This window comes from Catharus ustulatus, chromosome 1 (genome assembly GCF_009819885.2).
Source record: "Catharus ustulatus isolate bCatUst1 chromosome 1, bCatUst1.pri.v2, whole genome shotgun sequence".
Classification (NCBI taxonomy): domain Eukaryota; kingdom Metazoa; phylum Chordata; class Aves; order Passeriformes; family Turdidae; genus Catharus; species Catharus ustulatus.
The window spans coordinates 45,140,195-45,162,474 of NC_046221.1; the positions used below are offsets into that span (position 1 = coordinate 45,140,195).

At 39.9% G+C, this 22,280-nt stretch overlaps 1 protein-coding gene across 1 annotated transcript; it reads left to right on the forward strand.

The window, feature by feature from the left end:
- The first annotated feature begins 448 nt into the window (after positions 1-448).
- LOC116992596 (prostatic acid phosphatase-like) lies at positions 449-13,720 on the forward strand. Its single transcript, XM_033052417.1, has 10 exons — positions 449-562; positions 1,823-1,918; positions 4,431-4,517; positions 4,929-5,081; positions 7,260-7,358; positions 8,418-8,513; positions 10,908-11,040; positions 12,299-12,381; positions 13,012-13,118; positions 13,564-13,720. The coding sequence occupies exons 1-10, from the start codon at positions 449-451 to the stop codon at positions 13,718-13,720; spliced, it is 1,125 nt and encodes a 374-aa protein (XP_032908308.1).
- Positions 13,721-22,280: the final 8,560 nt, after the last annotated feature.

Genomic DNA, 22,280 nt, shown 5'->3' on the forward strand with positions numbered 1-22,280 from the left:
TAGTACAAAGTGCTCAGAGAAGACTGTGAGCACTAGGAATGCAGATACTTGTAGTAGCTCTTTTCATACAGTAGGTTATCCCCAGCATTTTCATATTTGGGAAGGCTGACTGACCCATACTAAATCCTCGTTAATAATAGAAGGCAACCTGTAGCTCTTTACATTTACCTGACTTGCCAGAGGGTGAAATTGGAGGGCTCAAAGATTTCACTCCATGCTATATATGGGACACAGAAATTGAGTACAAATGCGAAATACACTTCCCATTTCATGAGCTCCCTGAAAAGCACTAACTCTGGAAGCGAAGAGAGGCACGAAGACACAACTTCACAGCCCACTCCCAGATTTCACTAAGCACAACTGACTCCACCCCTCTTAGCCACATATCTGCCCTGCCACATCCAGCCAGGGACCTTGGTGTGCAAAACAGCTGAAAGCCACCCTCAGGATGAGAGCAAGGCAGCTGGTCTGTGGAATTTGGAGTCTGTGTTTCATGTTCTGTCTTTTCTGCATCTTTCTTCACCAAACAACAGCAAAAAGAAAACTGAAGTTTGTGTCCCTAGTAAGTATGGGCAAATTAATTTCTTCAAAACCTGTCACTTACTACTCTTCTTGTACTCTAGGGTAGGGAGGCGGGGGCACCTTTTCAAATACCTAAATGTTTCCTCTATATTCAAAATTCATTATTGCATTGTCCAAAAAAACCCCTCCAAATGTTAAATAAGATTTTATAATTTTGTCTCCTTTGTGCACTCCTAGATGGACTTACTTTCTGGATGGGTACAGAATGCTTATTTTATAGCACTAAGATAAAAATAGCATAGGGTTTTGTTTTAAAATGTAAAAGAGGATTTCATAACTAAATATTAACTGTGATATTGTTGATATCACAACAATTACTTTTCCAGTGGTTTCACTTTTTCAGTGGTTTTAATGGATTAACATGCAAAGTAAATTTCAGTATGTGAAACTCAAACAAATGTACAGTGACGTTGAACAAGCAACACAGAAACCAGCACTGTAAAACTAATGCTATTTGCAGTAATTATGATGTACCATTTGTTTGCAGAAAGCCTGGATCTTGTTCTGAACATCTGAAATCTGGTGTTGCAGTTTTAGAGTCCCATGGCACATATCTACAGGAATTATGCTGCAAAGCATACAAAGCAAAGATTTCATCATATGAATAAAAAAATCCAGTGTATCTGTATAAATACATCTTTTATCTGAAGTGAAATTCCAAAACAGGTTTAACTTTTCAGAGCAACAGTTTAGCCTGTATTTACTTATTAGATAACATTTTCAGCACCTCTTGTGATGAAAAAGCCAACATACAACTTTTTAAGACTAATTTCTGCCAAGTAAGAGAACTTCACAGCAGTCAGCCACAGAACTGTTATCTTGAGTAATAGTTTGGGTTTTTTCCTTCTGAATTCCAACTTAGTCATACCAAAATACTGATGTTCAACTATTTCTGCAAAATTACTTACATGCTTCTGTTTGTTTTCTGTTTATTGAATATTATGGTACCTCCTAAAATACATAAAACATATTTAAAATATAATAGAGTATTCTGTAGTTTTTATAACTTGCAAAAATTTATTTGAGCTAATTTATTGAGCTAATTAAACCAGTTGTGTTTGTCTAAATAATTTAAACAATAAGAAATGTAGCTATCTAGACTTAAGGCAAGCACCATTAATATACTTAGCATCTGTCAGAGTACTCACTGTCATTGCATATTCCTTATGACTACACTAATTAGTTATAATCACCACAAAAAATACCAGTGACACAAAAGCAATTTCGTCTGTTTTATCAGGTATTTCGCCACGGTGATCATACCCCACAGGAGTTTTTTCCAACTGATAAGCACAAAGAAATTGCAAGACAACAGGGATATGGCCAACTTACCAAGGTGAGTTTGTTTACCTGGGCCAAGAACTGAGCTGCTGGAAGATTGTGTGCTGATATTTGGGGGTTGAAACTTTGTTTTCACTTGGAGAAAGCCCTTATTAAGTTGCCATTTAAGATGAGCCAAAGAACTTACTAGAAAAATACAGCAACAGCACGCTAATTTTAAATGAAACTGAGCCAGCCTATTCTGGTCCAGTGTCAGCTTACGTTGAGCTTTTTGATTGCAGACTAGGGTCTTCTGGGAGGAGCCAGGCACTGCTGACCATCTCAGTTCACCTGAGACCATGCAGGAAGCTTTAACCATCAGTAGCATAAGGTGACAGAAGTGTTTGCAGACACAGTCCTCCCTCAACTAGTGCTTCCCAACTCATGAACTGTCAAGATCAGTCCTAGAAGTAACTTCTCTCATGCTATGCCCAAGAAAGTTGATTTAAAACTCAGCTATTTTAGTGCAGGTGTTTGTGGAATCAGCTGTTGGTGGTGACCAGAAGCAGCTGAAGCAACCGCAGATGCTGTGTCTGACAGGTGCTGTGCCTGCCTTGACTGTAGCTTCTATTAGCTGACACCTCTTACAGATGGAGGCAAGGGTGAAGTATACTGTCAGAATATAGGGCAGTATTTGGGCACTTCTGCTCCCCTCCCAGCAGAAGCACCCAGTGTGTCTGGGTGCTTGTGCTTCATTCCTTTTTTCCTAAGATATGTTATTTGGATGAAAAAAACTGCTTATTATTTGCCCAGCGCTCAGAAGCGGGCAGTCTTCCTGGAGCAGTTTAGCAGTGCCAGAAGTCTGGTTCTCCCAGATAAATGGCTACAGTGCACATGAAGGCAGACTGTGAAGTGTGCCTCTCTGTTAAGCACACACACTTTATGTCCAGGGGGTCTCTCTCCTAGGGGAGCTTGCCAGGTCTCCACCAAAATCAGAATAGAACAAACTGCCTGAGGGGTTCCTTTTCCCCTCTGCTCTTAGGAAGCAGAGCTGATGTCCAAAGCAAAATCAGTCCTGTTTCTGCTGATGTCAATTCCCTTGAAGAAACAGGAGTAACAGACCAGCTCCCCAACCCACCCGTGACTCAGTCATTCCATAGAAACACTATGCAAGTTCAGCAATCCATGCCAGCTTGCTCTAGGCCATAGAAGACGTCAAGACCCACGAGTCAGGACTTAACAACATGCATATTAGGCAAGCTGGGGCAGAAGCCTAAACCACATATATACTCTGGGAAACTGGATGCACAATTCCAGCAAGAGAACGAGGTGATCACATGCACACACAGTGGGCCTGAGTAACTTGGTCTGACCTCATAGCTGACTTGGCTTTGAGATGGAAGTTGGACTAGAGACTTCCTGAGGTCCCTTTCAGCCTAAATTATCCTCTGGTCCCACAACTCAGAAAATTCCTTTAGGAAGCAATGAGTAATCACTGTACTTAAGATCCCAGTGTACAGTAATGATTACATGAGCTAAGTGGAATATATTTAAATTTAGGCCAGGAAACACCAGGTACAAGAAAAAAGATGGCAATATAGAGACTATTACAGGGACACTGTAGTAGTGTGATTGTGGTGGAGTCACCATCCTTAGGGATGATTAAGGAAAGACTGGAAATGGTACTTAGTGCCATGGTCTAGTTGACATGATAGCATTAGATAATAGGTTGGACTCAATGATCTCAAAGGTAATTTTCAATCTAACTAATTCCATGATTCTGTGATTCATATGTCATGTGTTCACAGAATTATGTAGGTAAGAGTTCAGCTAAGAGCTACTAAAATGTTGGGGCCAGAAAACCTATTTTCCTTTGAGGGTAGAGGATAGTAATCAGTTTAATTTAACACAAAGATAAAGTGACTTGATTCCATTTTATGGATCATTGTTTAACTGTGAATGAGATCTGTGATGGTGAAAGTTATTCAAAAGTGACAAAGTTGGGAATATAGACAAGAATCAAACTTCAAGAATCAAATTTCAGACTGTTGATAATAATCAACTATTGCAGCAAAATGCCTGAAGGCTTGGAGGACTTTTACTTCAAGTCTTCTACTCTGAAAAACTAGATCTTGCCCAGGCTAAAACTGTACCCCCCATAAGAAATCACTTGTGATACTCTGTGGGATTCATATCCTGGATGTGCCTTCATGGACAGGTGGCTGCTCTGTCTGCAATCCCAGTTAATCAGCTCTGAGACAGCAATAGAGTAGAAACTAGACAGATGGTGTTGGAACATCTCTATGCCTACTTTAGGTCTCACTAGCTCAGATAAACATACACATAGCTTTCCATAGAGCAAAATACAAAACTGCATCCACCAGGACTCACATCTAACATTATCAAATACCACACATGCAGCAGCTTTACTACTTTTTTCTCATGTCATCCTTCCTACTTCACATTGAAAAGGGAAAATGTCTTTATTAAAATAATATGAAATATTACTGCATTATTTTTTTTTGGTTGTAGGAATGGATGCATAGCACATTTCTTTAGTCTCTAATGCTCTTGTGTTACTTCTACAGCTTGGCATACAACAACAGTATGAGCTTGGCCAGTACATGCGGAGGAGATACTCTCATTTCCTGAGTGTTGTATACAAGCAGTGTGAGGCAAGTACTGGATCTGGGCAGGAAGATGTTCTTCATGGTTGTTAATGGGACTTCCTGGATGCATTCCTGGTGCAGTTGGAGGAAATGTAATACCGATTTAAGTCAATGTAATTCCAAAGTATCCCTGAAACTGTGGTTCAGCTTTTATCCTGATGGTTAACTGAAAACCACATGAAAGGCTTTTTAAGCTGCACATCAGGCTCAGTTCCCTCACTGCTGTATGGGAGAGCATCTATGTCAAATAACTCCAATGCTACACTTTTTTTCTCATAGTCCTTCTTCATGCCACTCCATTTTAGTGACAACTTCCCCAGTACCAGCCCCTACCAAGAATATAGTAAACATAATGGTAGAAGTTACCTTCCAAAATGTTTTTTTTTTTTTTTTTGTTTGTTTGTTTTCTTCCTACAGATTTATGTTCAAAGCACTGACTGTGATCACACACTTATGAGCGCTCAGGCAAGTCTTGCTGGACTGTACCCACTGACACAGGGTCAGATTTGGAACCCCAGAATCCTTTGGCAGCCAATTCCAGTTCATACAGTGCCACTGTCACAAGACGATGTGAGTATAAACTAGGGCCATCTGCTTTCTCTTAATCATTAGTAAAGTAAATAGGATATGAAATGAAGGTGCAGCTAACAGTGCATGGTAAATGGAATTAAAAGTACATTGTTAAGAGCATTGTGCAGAAAGGCCTAATAAGGTGAATAGAAGTATTGGCAAGTATTTTCACAGGAATGGACATATATCAGAGACACAGTCTTAACAAAAGAGGAAGATAAATGGGAGTACTGGGTATAGAGAAAAAAGAGTTAATTTATAAGGTGAGTAAATTGCTGTGGAAGCAGACTAATCCTAATTTTAATGCAAACATTACTTTCTTTGTGTCATACTTAATCATACTAAACATACTTAATCTCTCTAGAGCTTCAGTATTTCTTAGTCCACAGGCAACAAGAAAAGACGAAAGAATCATTTTGGGACTTAGATTTTGGAGAGATTTGAGTTACAGGATTGCTTTTCATGCACTTTGCAGGTCAGTGCATGTGCTTCGAGGATTGGTGAAAGAAGTAAAAGGGAAAAGGAAGGATGACTCAGAATTTTAAGCATGAGTTCATAGGGCAATGTATTTATTCATCTCCCTTCCTCAGCTCCTCACTTTGCAACTGTAAGGAATCCTGTGGATAGCAGCTCTGTAGCCTGCATATACTTGCTCTAGAGGGGAAAGCTGTGCAGCTGACTGGAACTGAAATCTCGTGTGTGTAGAAAATCTATGATAAAAAGTTAAGAAGAAAGGGAGTGTTCAGTAAAAGCAAGTTTGCACATGTAATGCAAGATAAATTGTGTGGGCTTTACAAGTCTGCTTAACACAGTCTGTGACGATAAGGGAATCAGGTTAGATAGGTCATGGAGCAATGGTTCTCACCGTGAGGGTGATGAGAACATGAAGATGGAAGGTGTGAAGGCATGTCTTCCCCTTCACACACACAGCCAGGCACAGAGTCAGGAGCTGCTTCTGGCACTGTCACAGATGGGGGTATCCCAGCAGACAGTCAAGAATACCTGGCCAGTATCAACAGAGATGGCAAACTCAGCATCTGGTGCTGCACCTCAGTCACATCTAGGGGAGCAAATAAGTTTATTCAAACAAATCATAAAGTCATGTACACATGCACAGTTTTCACACTTTTTCAACTATTTGTGTTTTAACTTTATAGATCCTTACTATATATACAGGCTAAACCTGAGATCATGTGTATCCTACAGCACAAAACAAGTGCCCGTCATTTATTGGTGAAATCACACCTGTTCATGAACCTATGGCTATAATTTACAAATACCTTCCTTATCTTGTGAAGCACATAGATTGTATTTTTAAAAGGATTGAGGAACTGCTGTGAAGCATTCCAATCTAATTATCCCTTCAGAACTCTCAAGTTATTTTCAAAGATCTTTTAACATTGGGACTATAGAGATGGGGCTACATTACTGGGAAAAGGACAAAACAACATATTAGAGAAAAGCACTAATAATATCACAGTTTCAAATTCTAACTTTTGTTTGAAATTTAACACAGAAGACAATAATAAACTCAATTTAGCTTACATATATAAATGAAATAACAAGTTCTTAAGTTATTCCAGTCATATGTAACCTCTAACCTTCATATATCTTAGATTAATGAAAGACAAAAACGAGTTACAGAAAGTTCACAGGTTTCTGCAATTTTGCTGAACTGTGCTACAATTTAGCTGAATTGTTTCTACCATTTAAATGAAGCTCTATTAAATAGACTCAATACAGCTGAGTAGACACAAAGACTCCTATTGCAGTCCAGCTGCTGCTTGGTAATTTGTTGTAAAAATGTGATGGTGTGTTTAAAGAAAGACTGAACAAAATGAATGAAATCATCCCTGGAGAAGCTAAGAACAAAGGAGTTCATGAGAGCTGGTCTTAGTCTTTTGTCAAAGGACAAATTTCATCTTGTGTAAATGAATCCTTTAACTTTGAACTACTGCAGCTATTACTCCTCTGAACATTTAAGGATTATTTTGTATGTAGTCATCAGTATGACTCCTAGACTCCTGAACATGAATATCCTTGAAACTGCATTCCCAAATTATTTTTCAGGTTGTCCTAGCTAGTGCAGCCAATCAAAACAGCAATCCTGGAAGGGTATATTGAATTGCAGAACAAAATGCAGCTTGCCTAACTAGGGTTTTGCAATTTTCTTTCCAGTTACTATACCTACCTTTCTCACACTGCCCAAAACACAAGGAGCTTCTGAGAGAAACCTTTGCAACAAGGGATTTCCAAAGGCAATTCAAGCACTACAAGGTGAAGTATTTTCAGTTCTGGAAATCCAGTTAAAGTGTGCCACTTCTTCAACATCATCTAACATTTAGATTTAAAAATTAGCTTTTAATGTGCTCCTTTCAGATCTCTGATCTTCACAGTGGGTACAGACAACATACCCAAAAAACAATTACAAAATTACAGATCCAGCTGGACTGGGCTATTCCCAACAATTGAAAATTTTAAGTCATAGAAAAGATAAATTATTGACCTTCTTGCAAAAACTTAGTTTCTAGGAGACTAGACCAAAAAAAACCTGAGATAAAATCAGTGTCAATGCCTCACAAATTATTCCAGTTCCACTCTCTGTTTGCTCCCATGTAAAGCAACTCCTCCAACATGTCTGTGAGTTCAGATTAATTTCCTCAGCTCAATTCCTCAGAATTTCTATAACAGTCTCAGTGTTTTCCTCAAGTACCTTCTCATGTTCCCCACACAAAACCTTAATTTAGGTGTTATGTTTTGTGCTTGTCTTCATATGGTAGCCTTTCCTTTCTTTCTCCACCATCAAAACCTTGCATGACTATATAAACACATGTTTATTCTGCTGCAACCTTCTTCTTCACAGATGTATTAAAAAGGACACTATGAACCTCACCTGTTTTTCTATTATCTTTCACCACTGACCTCAATCATCCATTTGTAGCTCTGCATCTGAGTATTATGTGCAAGTAAATCCCATTTTATCAAATTTACATCATATCTCTCCTTCTCCTGAGTACCAATATCAGAATAATTCTGTTTATCACACTTCTTTTAAGAACTTTTTGGATTTCTGCCAGACTTCCTCAATATATCTGTGTTCCCTCTACTTCCTTCTAAACAATTTGGCCAAGCATAAACAATCACCATACGTCAAATCTGAGCTAACATCACCAATGCTGTCTAAATGAATAGGTCAAATTATCTTACATCTAGGCAATCCTTCATTGCATAAATGTGAACCGTCTTCTTTCTAAAAACTCCTATGTACTAGTATGGCAATGTGTAGAAATAATGTAAAAAGCCCTCAGTATTAAAAGTTTTGGGATTTTTTTCCAGCAATTTCTGAAGTTTTTAGCCACTCATACAGGATACCCATTGAAGAAGTTGACCACTGAAAGGATTTGGAAGCTCTCTGACACTTTACAATATGAGGTAAACAGAATCATAAAACCATTTAGGTTGGAAAAGAACCTTAAGATCTTTGAGTCCAATAGAAAATCCTACACTTCCTTCAACCTGGGATTTTTATTTGGTTTATTTTTTAATTGTAAGTTATAAAAAGATTGTTGATCTGTACTTCAAATTTTTTTTTAAACACAGGCTATTTTCAGCTTCTTTCCTAGAAACTCTCACTTAACATCAAACATACAACTGAAAATCCTGTAAACACTCTATGTGTGAAGCTGTTGTGGGTCATCCACCACTATAAGGAACACAAGTTAATGGACTTTCATATTCAAGATCCAGTCAGGGACTGCATATGGAGAATTAGGCAAAAGCATACCTTTGGATAAAACTATCTTATAGCTCCTCCAGACCCCACTGGGAGATACACAGGGATTAAAATATGTTGCTGACAACGAAGCATAAGCATCCTTCCATGAAGACTTTATGCAAATTGTATAAGCAAGTGAAGTCATTATTTGTACGTAGCCAGTAGTGGACAGAGTATTTTCAGGAATTAAGCAGTCATTGGAACAACACAAATTGCTATTTGTGCAAGTTTGGGAGCTTGTTCAAAGCAAAGGTACCAGGTATATCACAAAAAAAACGTGTTTTTTAAAACAAAAGGGGCATTGTGGTGCCAAATTAGCATGGGTATCTCGGTTCCACAGTCTGCAAATGTCATGATTTGAAAAAATCCAGACTGCCCTTAATTTACCAGGAAGTCCCCCTTCAAAGTCTAGACTTATCTGAGTCAACTGAAAATTGAAGTCTTGTGTTAAAGTTATTTTTGAAGGCTGCTTTTGCTACACTTTCATGCATAACTATTTATAAATTTAAATATGAATGATAAGTTGGTCATCTGTACTGGGATATTAGTGAGGGAGTTTTAAGGTGGATTTCAGAAGCAACATGTAATATTTTACAAGGTGCGATGCTAATGAGCTTACCTTCATTCCTGCAGTTTTTGCAAAAAAACAATTTTGATCAAAGCAGACTTGAATAGAATGTTAGCCAGGGCCTTAAGTTAAATGAAATGTTAACATGTTGGGACATGTCACTGTAATTTCAGTGAGGTCACCCTTCTATGTTTTCCAAATGCAGGATCACAACTTTCTATCTCAATAGTTAAATCATTACGAGAGCCTGTGTCACCAGACAGATATGCAAAAGCCACAGTTCCCATCAAGAATCTAGCTAAACACCGGATTTTTTTTTTTTAAAAAGTGTTTTTCCTTCTAGTGTTAAATTTGATGAGCCTTAGTCTTTGGTATTACTGACTAAGGACTCTGAAGGTGTCAATTAAGACATCTGCCATAAAAGACTCTCATTTTTCAAGTATACAGAGAGAGAGCATCCTTACATAGTTTTTTTAATACAATTCACGAAACTACACACATCTCTCTGTGTTGTTATTTTCAGCTAAGTGTTATTTGACTTTCAGGTAACTTGGAGACTGAGGTGTTTGCTTGCCTACAGACTGTCTTAAATAGCATGCAACCAGCCAATTCTTTCCTAAAGACATAGATCACATTCATTAAATGATAAATGGAAAACATAGTGATCTGAACTGTTTTAACCTAGCATGTTCTATTGTTTTCTTGTTTAAACAAACCCTTAAAGTAGTTGACATTTTCCTTTGAGCTTGCTTGTTGCAAGAACACTCCTTTTCATGAGCTCAGTCCAAAGGTTACATTGCTCTAAAGGAAATTTACTGACCTTGTTTAAACAGGAGTTCAGAGTAGTGCAAACCAGGAGTATTGTGCCTGTCTTCGCTTCTCACAGTTGTGATCACTAATATACCTTGGACTGCATACCCAAGGAAAGATTAATCCATTCCACTTTAGCTTGAGGTCTGTGGCAGTATCCAATAGACCACAATAGGTACAAATTTCATGTATGTCTCATCCTTATATATCTACCCCGCACTTGGTTACATCCATACTACAACTATCCATATTCCTATTTGATCTCTATATTCTTCTTACACCTGAGAGCTACCAGTCCTTAATATCCTGATGTTTGTATAGGATTTGTTTCAGTAAAACTATATTCCAGAATGACAGAAAAGGTCATATAGTGATTTTTTTTTCACCTGACAACATAAAAAATGTCAGTTGCTTTTTGCACAATTTTTAGTATTCTATTTCCTCTTCTTGTTGAATACTGCCCTTCAAATTTCTTTTAAGCACTATGATGCTATAAATAGAAATGCTACAGCTATCTAAATGCAAAATACAGTCATCATTTTATTACAATGAGAAAATGTTACTGGAGTGAAACATTCAGAATTTGTTCTGAGAAGTATTTTGTGCCAGAATAACTAACAGTTAGCAGTAGGAATCAGTAAGAAAATCACCATGTTTTCTTTCTTTATTGTAGGATACCAACAATTACACTTTACCTGTTTGGGCTACTCATGGTGTCAGGACCAAGCTGATAAAACTTTCAGAATTGTTATTGCAGGCGGAATTTGGATTCTACAAACAAATGCAAAAATCACGTTTGCAGGGAGGTAAGCTGAATTCCTACCCCATTTAAAACCAAAAGTAGGATGGGAAAGAAGAAAGGGTATATGACAAACGTTGCTGCTGATTGCATACTAGAACAGTGAAATACCCATTGTGGGGATATTGGTGGGCAGCACTGAAAGATTTTGATTAATGGGGAGGGAGATGGTAAGCATATGAATCATCAATATCCTAATTAACGTTATAATTTAGGTGTCATTTAGATTACCCTGTATAAGAAATCCAATATAACTTACAGATTCTTTTTGAATTGAATCAAGTCTGAACTTAGTGTAAGCCTCCATGTGTAACTTACTCAAAAAATATATTATTTGTAGTAATGTCTAGAATGGAGACTTTGCTGTCTAACAGTCTTCATATTCCACAACTGAGAGTCCTAAAATGAGATTACTGAACTGCTTCTAAACCTTACTCTGCTCATAAAACAGTGGCTGAAATCTGAACCATTTTATACCTTTTAAATCACTCATTCTCCATTCATCCACAGTCATCTTTTGAACCTCATTTTTGTTTTGTATGGGCAGTGTACAGGCAGGATCTGTGAGCTGGGAAGACAAATAAACATGTAAGCATGAATCAATTTGTTGCATTTTTCAAAGCTCCAACTAGCAAAACTTGGCACAAAGTTCAAATCTCTGCCCTTGTTTTTCTAACAGTTGCTATTAAAAATGTGCCAGGAGCTAAAGACTAATTCTTTCTAATTTGCTAGCTGGTACAGTTCTACTTTTAGGATTTTAATTTGTTGACATGCCAACCTTATATTAACATACTAGCGCATCCACTGATTTAAATCAAGTAGTTTGTCTTACAATTTTTCAGCAGTTAACATTAGCAAAATACGGAGAACCACACAATTTATAAAGCCACAGAGTCCTGAGAATGTGCTCTTTCGCTTTTCTCCGGAAAGCAGGAAATCAGTCAAGCCACACACACAATGGGGGATAGTATTCATTGCTGCGCTCTTCTTGCACTCTTCTGCTGGCACAAAGGAACTGTGAATGCTCTGTTTGAAGCTGTTGAGGCTATTAGGGATCCCCAAAACTTTTTACACAGAAGTAAAATAGGCCCACTGTTCATTTGAAAGAAACTGTCACTATTAATCAAGGTGCTCTGCACAAATTACCAATTAAGTAAATTGAATAAATTTGGTGCATTTAGTGACAGATTGCTAAAATGGCAACAATAACACAGATGTTAACACAGGTATCTCTTTCATTGTCCCTGCTTCCCCATCTTTTTCAGGTATTCTTTTAAAAACTATTCTGAAGCAAATCTTAGATGCTAGAAAGCCTTCATACCATCAAAAAATGGTTATGTATTCCACGGTGAGTGCTTTCTGTTTCTCTTGTGTTTCCTTTCTGCAGGTATTAAATGCAGTGAAAGCCATGAAATTGTATTTCCCTCATAAAATATAGCTACAAGCATTTTTTATTTGGCTAACCTTACATATATTCAGGTTTTAAAATTTTTTTTAATGAACAGATGCTACTTTGAAACCCGAAGCATTCGATTTTCCACTTCACATCATGTTTTTTTCATTGTAATAATGTTTTAGTTGAGCAGGGAACTGGAAACACCATGCCTCATGTTTTATTATACCTGGGTCACAAAGTTAATTTAAAGCAAAATCTTCTTCTGCCTCTATCTTTTCAAGTGCAAATGGGAAAAATCAAGAAAAAAATAAGTAACAGTTATTTTAGAAGGCCTTATGAAGGCAGTTACTCAATTGTGACCTTATATTTTTTATATATTTACATATATGTATCCTTTATACATGCAGCACTGCAGTTTATATAGCCATAAAGGGACAATATTTGCTCAACAGTACAGAGGACAAGTATTAATGAGGCCACACAAGTAATGTTAATGTTGAGTGGACAGATAATGTGCAGGAAATATTGTTACATACAGTCATTTTCAGTAGACCTTTAATTAAAGGTTTCCTCTGTTCACAGCATGCAACCACCATTGCTGCCTTACAGATGGCACTCAATGTCTTCAATGGAAAATTGCCTCCTCACAGTGCCTGCCATTTTTTTGAACTTTACCAGGAAAAAAATGGGCAAGTATCTGCAAGCTATACTGCTAATATGTACTTCTTCTAAAAAGGAATTTTCTGATACCCAAGACTAATTAAACTGAATATGTGAGGTTCACTCTTCAGGAAAACATTACACATTGATTTGCATTATTGTCATTGCATTCTGTTTAGTAGTCAGTGGCAGAATAAGCCTGAGAATCATATTTATTTATTACAGTTATGAGAGGTTTTACTCCATCTTTTTTATCTATTTAACTCCTTAGCAAAGACAGCAAACTACATGCAAATTGGTTGCTTAAAAGGTTCTCTTTAGAGTACTAATTATATTAGTAAATCATAAACATATTAGCAACCAGACAAACAACCTGGCTAAAAGTTTGTCCACAAGTATAATAACTGCAGCATGGAAAGGCTGTGTGGTTTTGCACACCTAACTTTATTTTGACCTTTCTCTATTTTGAAATAGGCAATACACCATTGAGATGTACTACCGGAATAATTCTTTGAGGGAGCCTCACCCCCTCACTCTTCCAGGCTGCAAATTTCGCTGTCCCCTGGAGAGATTTACTCACCTGGTCTCTCCCATCCTCGTACATTATTGGACAAGAGAATGTAGAGTGTAGGACATCAAAAGAGGTAAGCTAAGTGCTTTGGGCACATGTATTCAGAAGTAAAGCCAGGATTACATCTTGAGACAGAAGCTCATTTGAAGTGACAGTCATTTTCATAAGGGTCTGCTCTGCAATGAAAAATACGCAGATCCAGGAAAAGCGAATTGTACCCATGGTTGTCATTTCTACTCTATCAATACATTTATCTACTCCAGAACAACTTTCTGGTAAAAGGAATCAAGGGTGATCTGGCCTTACAATACTGTTTTTCATGTGGGGTTTTTTGTTTTGATTTTGTTTAGCACGGTCAAAAATACGTTCAGTTACTGAAGAAGTACAGTAATTTCACGATTATAAGCCGCACTGAGTATAAGCCGCACTTCTAGGTTTCAGCAACTTTTTGTTTTTTGTCCATATATAAGCCGCACCTGATTATAAGCCGCATGTTACAATACAGAGTGTGATAAAAGGTATCTGTTCTATCACCATCTGTTGAGGGTGGGGACAGTGATCCTTGTCTCAATGGCAGATAATCTGCTAATGGGCCATCCATTGAAACCAGGCAGGGCATTGTTCTTTATCTTTTCACAACCCATTCTTCCTCCAGGGAGTCATTGTCTGCTAATGGCCCACTGAGTCCCACTGTGTGACTGATAAAATTACTGCATCCCATTGGAAGTTGCTCCAGTCAGGGGGAAGAGCCCAACATTTCTTACCAAGATAAAAACAGAGGCTTTGGGACAATAAGGGAGCCCCTTTCTCCACTGGACTCCAGAGGAAAACCGGATTTCTCCACATCACCACTGGACCTTTAGAGGGAAACTGCACCTTCTACAGGAGCACTGCTCCAACTGAGCCACATCTGTCACTGCAGGAGGATGCAGCCACCATTTAATGGGACTGCTACCAACACCCTGCCTGACGGGGTGTCAGGTTGTACTCTGACTTTGTCAGAGTTTGGAGTTTGTTTCTTTGTAGTGCTGTATTTCTATTTGGATTTCCCTAGAAAAGAACTGTTATTCCTAATTCCCATATTTTTGCCTGAAAGCCCCTTGATTTCAAAATTGTAATAATTTGGAGAGAGGGGGTTTACATTCTCCATTTCAAAGAGAAGTTCCTGCCTTTCTCAGCAGACACCTGTCCTCCAAACTAAAACAGCAACTTTTCATTCTTTGTCCATATATAAGCCGCACCTGATTATAAGCCGCACTTTGGGTTCGGACCAAAATTTTAGTCAAAATGGTGCGGCTTATAATCATGAAATTACTGTACATGCAAATACACTGATTTACAACAGTTGCCTTTTCTTCTCTAACTGCAGAGTATCTGCCCAAGCTGATCAAAAACAGTCAACAATTATGCATTCTCTTGATTTTAGCAGACATTCAGAGATCAAAACAGGTCAGAACATTGCATTTTAGACCAGATTGGTAATTACCAGAATGTCAAACATATACAGACACACATTGGTATACTAACTCATTCCCTCATAGGTTGTCTGTATCACCTGTCCTGGTTTAGGGGACAGTATTGCCAGAAAAGAAAAAGGTGAGAGTTTTTTGGGTTTTTTTTCCCCAAAATAGAGAGTGAAAAATTTCCTCTCTCCCAGTTTACTATAATTTGGAAATTAAGGAACTCTCAGGCAAAAGGTATGGGTTTAGGAATAACAATTCTTAGTACTGATATATCTATAAGACAAACAAGAACAACATCAGCTATTAACAGATCAGTGACAAAACAGAACGAAACTCAGTCTCAGTCTTTTGTCCAGTCAGATGCTCTTCCACACAGTCCCGGTGGAGCGGGGGCAGAGTGGCTTTTTTTTCAGTCGCGGGAACTGCAGGAGCAGGCAGGCAGCAGCGGGGTCCCTGGTGGGAAAAGGGTGAAGGAAAAGAAACCTCCACTCACTGTTTGGTTCTCAGCACTGTTCTCAGAAGCAGGAAGCTGTAGCAGTGTCGGAGTGCAGGGCCTGGTCACACCACGGAGAAAAAAGAAGTTCTCTCCTCCGCATTCGGGCCGGCGAGCACAAGAGTCCTGTCCCTGCCCCGGAAGGACAAAGTAGCACTCGACCATCCACCCCGACCCCTCAAAGCCCCCTCAGCAATCAAGCCATCGAGCCAGCCCAGCCATCCTTTTTGTCTTGAGCACTTAGGAGCTAAAGGGGAGACGCCCGGCCAGCTTGTTAACATAATAATGGGAAACTCCCCCAACCCCCAGCAATCACCATAGCAGGATCTTTAAATTTCCATTTTGACCACTTATGATACTTAGTTTTGCAGAATGAGGGAACAGGAAGGCCTAAAATGACATTGTCTGTCTTATATCTTGCTCTGTATTACTTAAGGGAAATGAAAAGCTAAGAAACCTCCCTTTTCTAATGTTCAAATATTGTACCCAACATCAAAAAATCCCACATGGCTTTCTGAATCACTGATCTCAAGAAGAATCAGAATCGTTGGAGATTACAGTAATTTCACGACTATAAGGTGCACCCTTTTGACAAAAATTTTGGCCCGAACCCGGAAGTGCGCCTTATAGTCCGGTGCGCCTTATATAATGGACAAAGTTCGGAAATTTGCCAACCCGGAAGTGCAGGAAATATTTCAGGAAATTACCACATTTAATTGCAACAGTAATTTTACAGAGGAAGGGGGAGGTTGTTTCTGATGAGGTTTTTTTCCAGCCACACTACTAATACAATCATGGAAGATAATGATAAATACTTCATGTTTATACTGTGGTGCTTAATAATCTAAGATTTGTGGAAATTAATCCCTCTTGTTCACAAAGCAAACTGTGTAACTGATCAGATAAATAAATGAAAAAATCTATCATACATCAAAGTTTTACACAAATAAAGACACAAATTGAGCCTTAGCCTTTAAGTTTAACACAAAGGCTGTACTTGGTTTCAATCCTCAAATTTTGCTGAAGTAGAAGTTAGATGGTGTTCAGGCATTTTATACCAAATCCAGCATCACTGCTTCCCTTTAGCAATCCTGAGTGCTGAAAACACACATGGACCACAAAAGAGGTTACAACCAAACCTGATACTACAGTAAAAATATTTTCCATATTGTCATATCAAAATGTGACACTTTTTACTCTTTTATCCTGGCTCAGAATGGACCTGTTGGGGTCATATCCTAACTTTTTGGACTATAGTAGGAAACATTAATTTTATTTTTTCTGCAGGCAGCTTTAAACTCTCTGCTGTGCATGAGTGGCACTTTGGAAAAGGCCAAGGCACACTGATCCACAGGCTGCACAGTGCAGCACGCAGACAGACTGCCCTGTGCTAAACCACTGTGCACTACCAATTCTCAGTGAATGCAGACAGCCTGGAACAGCTGACTTTTAACATCAGGAAGCTAAATTAAGGAGAAGAGTGATGCAAAGGTCACAATTACACTTGACACAAACAACTGCAAAATCCCTGATTTCAGCTGCTTCCAACTCTGTGAAAAATAATCTCAACTATTTTTCTTTGCTAATGCATATGTTATTCATTTGCTTATACATGCACGAGGGCATTTTATGAAGCTTACTCATAAATGTGATTTTTTTAAAAAATAAAATCCAGGAGTGTGACTGAGCTCAAAAGAGTACAGTAATTTCACGATTACAAGCTGCACCTGATTCTAAGCCACACCTCTGGGTGTTGGCAACGTTTAGATCTTAGTCCATATATAAGCCGCACCTGACTATAAGCTGCACTTTCGCGTGCAACAAAGTAACGAATTAGTAACAATCACACCATCGTGGGTTTTACTGGCAGTTGCTGAATTTGCAAACATTTTTCACGGATCAGGGTAGCCTTTGAACACAGCCTAAAAACTAAAAAAATACAGAGAAAAATCACTCACTTTTATTAAACCTGTCAGCTCCACTCTTGCCCAGGCGAGGGGAGGGCATGGCCCAGGGGGCCGAAGCCAGCAGGGTCAGGCGAGCTGGGGACCTGCTGCCCTGGGCTGTCAGAGGCAGCGGGGGCCACAGGTGGGAAAGTTTCCTGGCAAGTGGCGGAGCCCCACCGAGCACTGCACCAGCCGGGCTGGTGTCCTGCCCCGGGCGCTGCACGGGAGCGGGCGGCAGTGCGGAGCCCGGGCCCACCAGTGTTGGGGGCTGTGAGCCCGGCGGAGCCACTCGGAGGGGCCCTGTGGGCGGAGGTGGTGCCACCCAGCTGCTGCCCCACTGCCAGGGGGCCGGGGAAGCGGCCTCGCTGCCCCTCCCTCCCCGAGGCCAGGGAAGCGGCCCTGCTGCCCTGCCTCTCCTGGGCCGGGGAAGCGGCCTCACTGCCCCCCTCCCTGGGGCCAGGGAAGCGGCCCTGCCTCCCCGGGGCCGGGGAAGCGCCCCATCGTCCATATATTAGCCGCTCTGGATTACAAGCCGCACTTCTGGGTTTGGACCAAAATTTTAGTCAAATTGGTGTGGCTTATAATCGTGAAATTACTGTAATTTATATAGATAGTTATTCTACAGGGAGACTCCAGTTCACAAACATAGAGATGTTTCTATAAAAATCTTAACTGAAGTTTTATAGAGAGATTAGGTAAGTATTGTTATTACAGGTCACACAGTACAATTGTAGTATTTGATAGTGGTTTAAATAAGAGTTGAGCTCCTCCACATCTTAATGACCATAGGGTGAAACATAGGAAATGAATAAAGCTCAGTATATTTAGGAAGGAGGTAAAACTATGTGCTCTCCCTGTGCTCTTTTTGCTACTTGGGAAGATTTCAGCATGGATTGACTCAATGTTTCAACAGACTTTTCCTAAACCCATCAAAACAGGAGCAAATGTGTTAACTTCTCTAAGTCTGAACTGCTTACTTGCTGAGGTACAGTAATTTCACGAATACAAGCCGCAGCAATTTGACAAAAATTTTGGTGGAAACCCGGAAGTGCGGCTAATAGTCGGGGGCGGCTAATATGTGAATAATTTTCTGACATTTACAACCCCAGACGTGCCAGCCAGGGCGCCGAGCCAAGCACCTGCCAGTAAAAGCCGGCATTCCACGATTGTTACAGTGTTACTGTGTTGCCCTGGCTCCCTGCAGGCAGCACGGGGGGTGGGGAGAGAGGCGGGAGAGCTCTCTTTCCTCCTCTGCCGCAGTTCGGGGAGGACGGGGGGGGGGGGGCGCGCCGCCATTGCTGCGGTTCGGGGAGCCGACGGGGGCCCTGCGCCGCCATTGCCGTGGCTCCGGGGGGGGGGGGGGGAAGTGCGCGCCGCCATTGCCGCGGCCCGGGGGGGGGGGGGGGGAAGTGCGCGCCGCCATTGCCGCGGCTCGGGGAGGAGGCGGGGTGCTTTGTCCGCGCCCGCCGCCGGCGCCACGGGCGCGGGAAAGCTCCGTCCCCGCCCGCCGCCACTGCCATAGGAGTGGGGGAAGCTCCGTCCCTGCCTGCCACCGCGGGGCAGCACCGACCCGGGGTGACCGAGCCCAGTGGCAGCGGCGGCCGGCCCCGAGCGGCAGCACCGGGCTGGGGCACCTGGCCCCGTCGGCAGCCCCTAGCGGGCCGAGCCTGCACAGCCTTAGCTCAGCCAGTAAACCCCGCCCTCCCGCGGTTCTGTTACTAATTGCACGTGGGTCCTCGCTGCGAACGACAGAGCGGCTTATATTCAGGTGCGGCTTATTTATGGACAAAAACCGAAATATTTACCAACACCCAGAGATGCGGCTTATACTCAGTGCGGCTTGTATTCGTGAATTTACTGTACTTACTAAAAGGTTTGCCATGCTTTTGGAGAATGCCACATGCTAAGACTGCGTCTCTCTTTTTGTCTCACCTTAAGGTGTCCCCTCCACTACCTTCAGCGTGGTTCATTTTACAAAAGAACTCTTCCCACACTGTGATATGACTGTGGTCCAACATTTCCCTTTAAATTCCATCAGCATGACCAGCTGAATCTCCTGATCTCTATCAAAAGAAAATGTTCCTTAATTCTACAAACAAAAATTATAGAAAGCAGAGACTTATTCTTCATGAATATTTGCTTTACTTTATCACCTGGTAAAAGCCAAGTGCAATATGACACCAGTGGAATTTTTCAACACCTATTCTTTCCAAAGGGACTTTATCAAAACTAATTCAACTATGTAATTATAGTTAGAGTGTTTTGAAGAGCTATAGCCTTGAATTACAGCAAAATTGGAAAACACCTCTGAAGCAGTGCTGCCATCTTTCGAAGAAGGAGACAAGAACTTCCAGAACTGGTGACAGAAGCAATGCTTCAAATGGATACCCTAAAAGAAGGAGTCATTTCACTTTCCTTAGACTTTGTTTTATTTAAAAAGTAATGAAACATTTTACACAAACAGATCTCACAGGCTACAAGAATTAGGATAATGCCTGCTTACTTATCTAAGAGATGTCTTTCTTCTTCTTTTCTCTGCCCTTTACATGCACAAATATCCCATCTCTACATAGAAGGAAGATGGGATAGAAAACTTGGACTGTGAATCTAGACCTAAAAGGGGCCTAAAAACAGCCAGGCTAGCTACCATAAAGACCTGCCAACAGCTAGCAAGGCTTTCAGATATTCTTTCCTAAAAGACAGCGAGGCAAAGTGTTAATTTTGGAAGAAAAGTAAATTTTGGTTCCAAATAGCTTTTTTAACACCTTCCTTTTGTTATGTTACTTTGATTGTGCGTTTTGATCTGATCATATGAAATTTATTTTCCTGTGAAATCTGTAACAGCATCTCTGTTCTTGAGATGAACAAAAAAATGGCAATACAAAATAAAAAAATTCAGAGCTGCATGCTCATTAAAACATGCGGAACTTTGAGCAATCCTTCACTAGTTACATTTTCTAATACCGCTATTGCAAAACCAGCTTGAGTTATTACTACAAAAGCTGGATCAAGCTATCAGATGCAACTTACTTCTGAAAACAGTGGACATGTCTTTGCTTAAAGAGCTAAGATTTCTTATTTTTTTGTTTTCTCACAATGGAAGGATCTTTTTTCAACAATCTTATTGCCCACAGGTAATTTCAAACAGAAATAGAGTAACAGCTGAGATGCAGAAAATTTCACCATTCTGGCTTCCTTTCCTCAGATCAGGCTTTTAAAATGGATGCTAAACCTATGAAAAGTATATTCCTTACAGCATAAACAGATAACTGCTACTCCACAAGATAAAAATGAATCAAAATAATAAAAATATTCCTTCCAACAAGAATCTAAGTTTCAGAATTCTCACTGTAAATGCCTATTTTCTTCTCAGCAGGTCCCAATTTCTGTGCTTTTTAAGCCCCCATAAGAAATATATTTCACCAGGAAAGCTGTAATTAGATTTCCAGTCAAAAAATGCAACTCCTTTTACCATAGCATCCAAACAATGGTAAAAATGTTTTCTGACAACATGAGACCAACAGTTCTACCAGCTTCTTAATGCAAATAAGAGCAAGCTTGTTTGTTCTGTATTACCTTGATGTCCTATAATGGGCACCAGAAGAAAGTCTTCCCAGGTCTGGCAGCCCTCACAGGAAGTTAATGCAAGCTCTTTAAGTTATTCATCTCAAAACTGCTCTGATCATCACACCTCCCTTCCTAAGAAGTAATTAAGAAAAACCTGCTAGACGAAAGCAAATAGAAAGGAAAAGTCAAGACTTCATCTTTATTGGTGTTAGACTTCTAACAGATTGTAGCTTTGGCTGTCAAAACCAAATTTCTAGGCACTTCCTCTTCTCAAAGTGTTCCTGTTTCTTCTATTTTTGGACTTGTGCCAAATTAAGCTTGAGTTGCTTTTAATGTTTTGTTTGACAGATGTTTAGAAGTGAAAGTTCAAGAGCTGTAAAGGGTAAATTTCATGCTTCTCCCATCAAAGGTAAGGGTAAATTTTCTGTTGGTTTCCTGAATTGGACAATGCTGACATAGAAAATGTGATAGAGACCTGAGACATTCTTCATTCCCAGTTCCTCCCCTCTTCCTAACCCAAATCCATGTCTCAAAAACTTTCAAAACCACATGAGCACCCTTTGTCCCAAAGATTTGTCTGGCATGGGGGATCATGGATGTGGATAGATCCTGGCCTCAGCACTGCAGTTCAGTTATGGAAGTGCATCCTATGTGAGGTCACTGCTTACAGTACAACAATGTAAGGTCCCCCTTTCCCATCACATGTTCAGACAATGCCTTCTTCCATGCTACATGCCTCTGTGTATATACCTTGAATAATCTAATTTCTGCTGAGCAAAAATAAATTTCAAATTTAATTAACAAATGAAGACATTTCTGAATTATTTTATTCCCCCATCCCAATTGAACAGAAACCGTCACACACATTCTTTGCAATATTTTTTTGTTCTTAAGACTATCACTGTTGAAACACAGAAAGGAAGATTTCTTTTATTCCTTGCTGACTCAGAGGGAAAATAAGCATCAGTGTTTACAAAGGCTGGAACATAAAGCCCAGAACTATGGTAGGAATATAAATTGGGATGTCAGTGAATGAATAATAAACTGCTCTAAATTATGTTTTCCTACAACTTCATCAGCTGACTAAATTTGAAAAATCTGTCTTACAGTCTTTTGCAGGCATGAAGTCATAAACAGGTTCATTTCAGTTC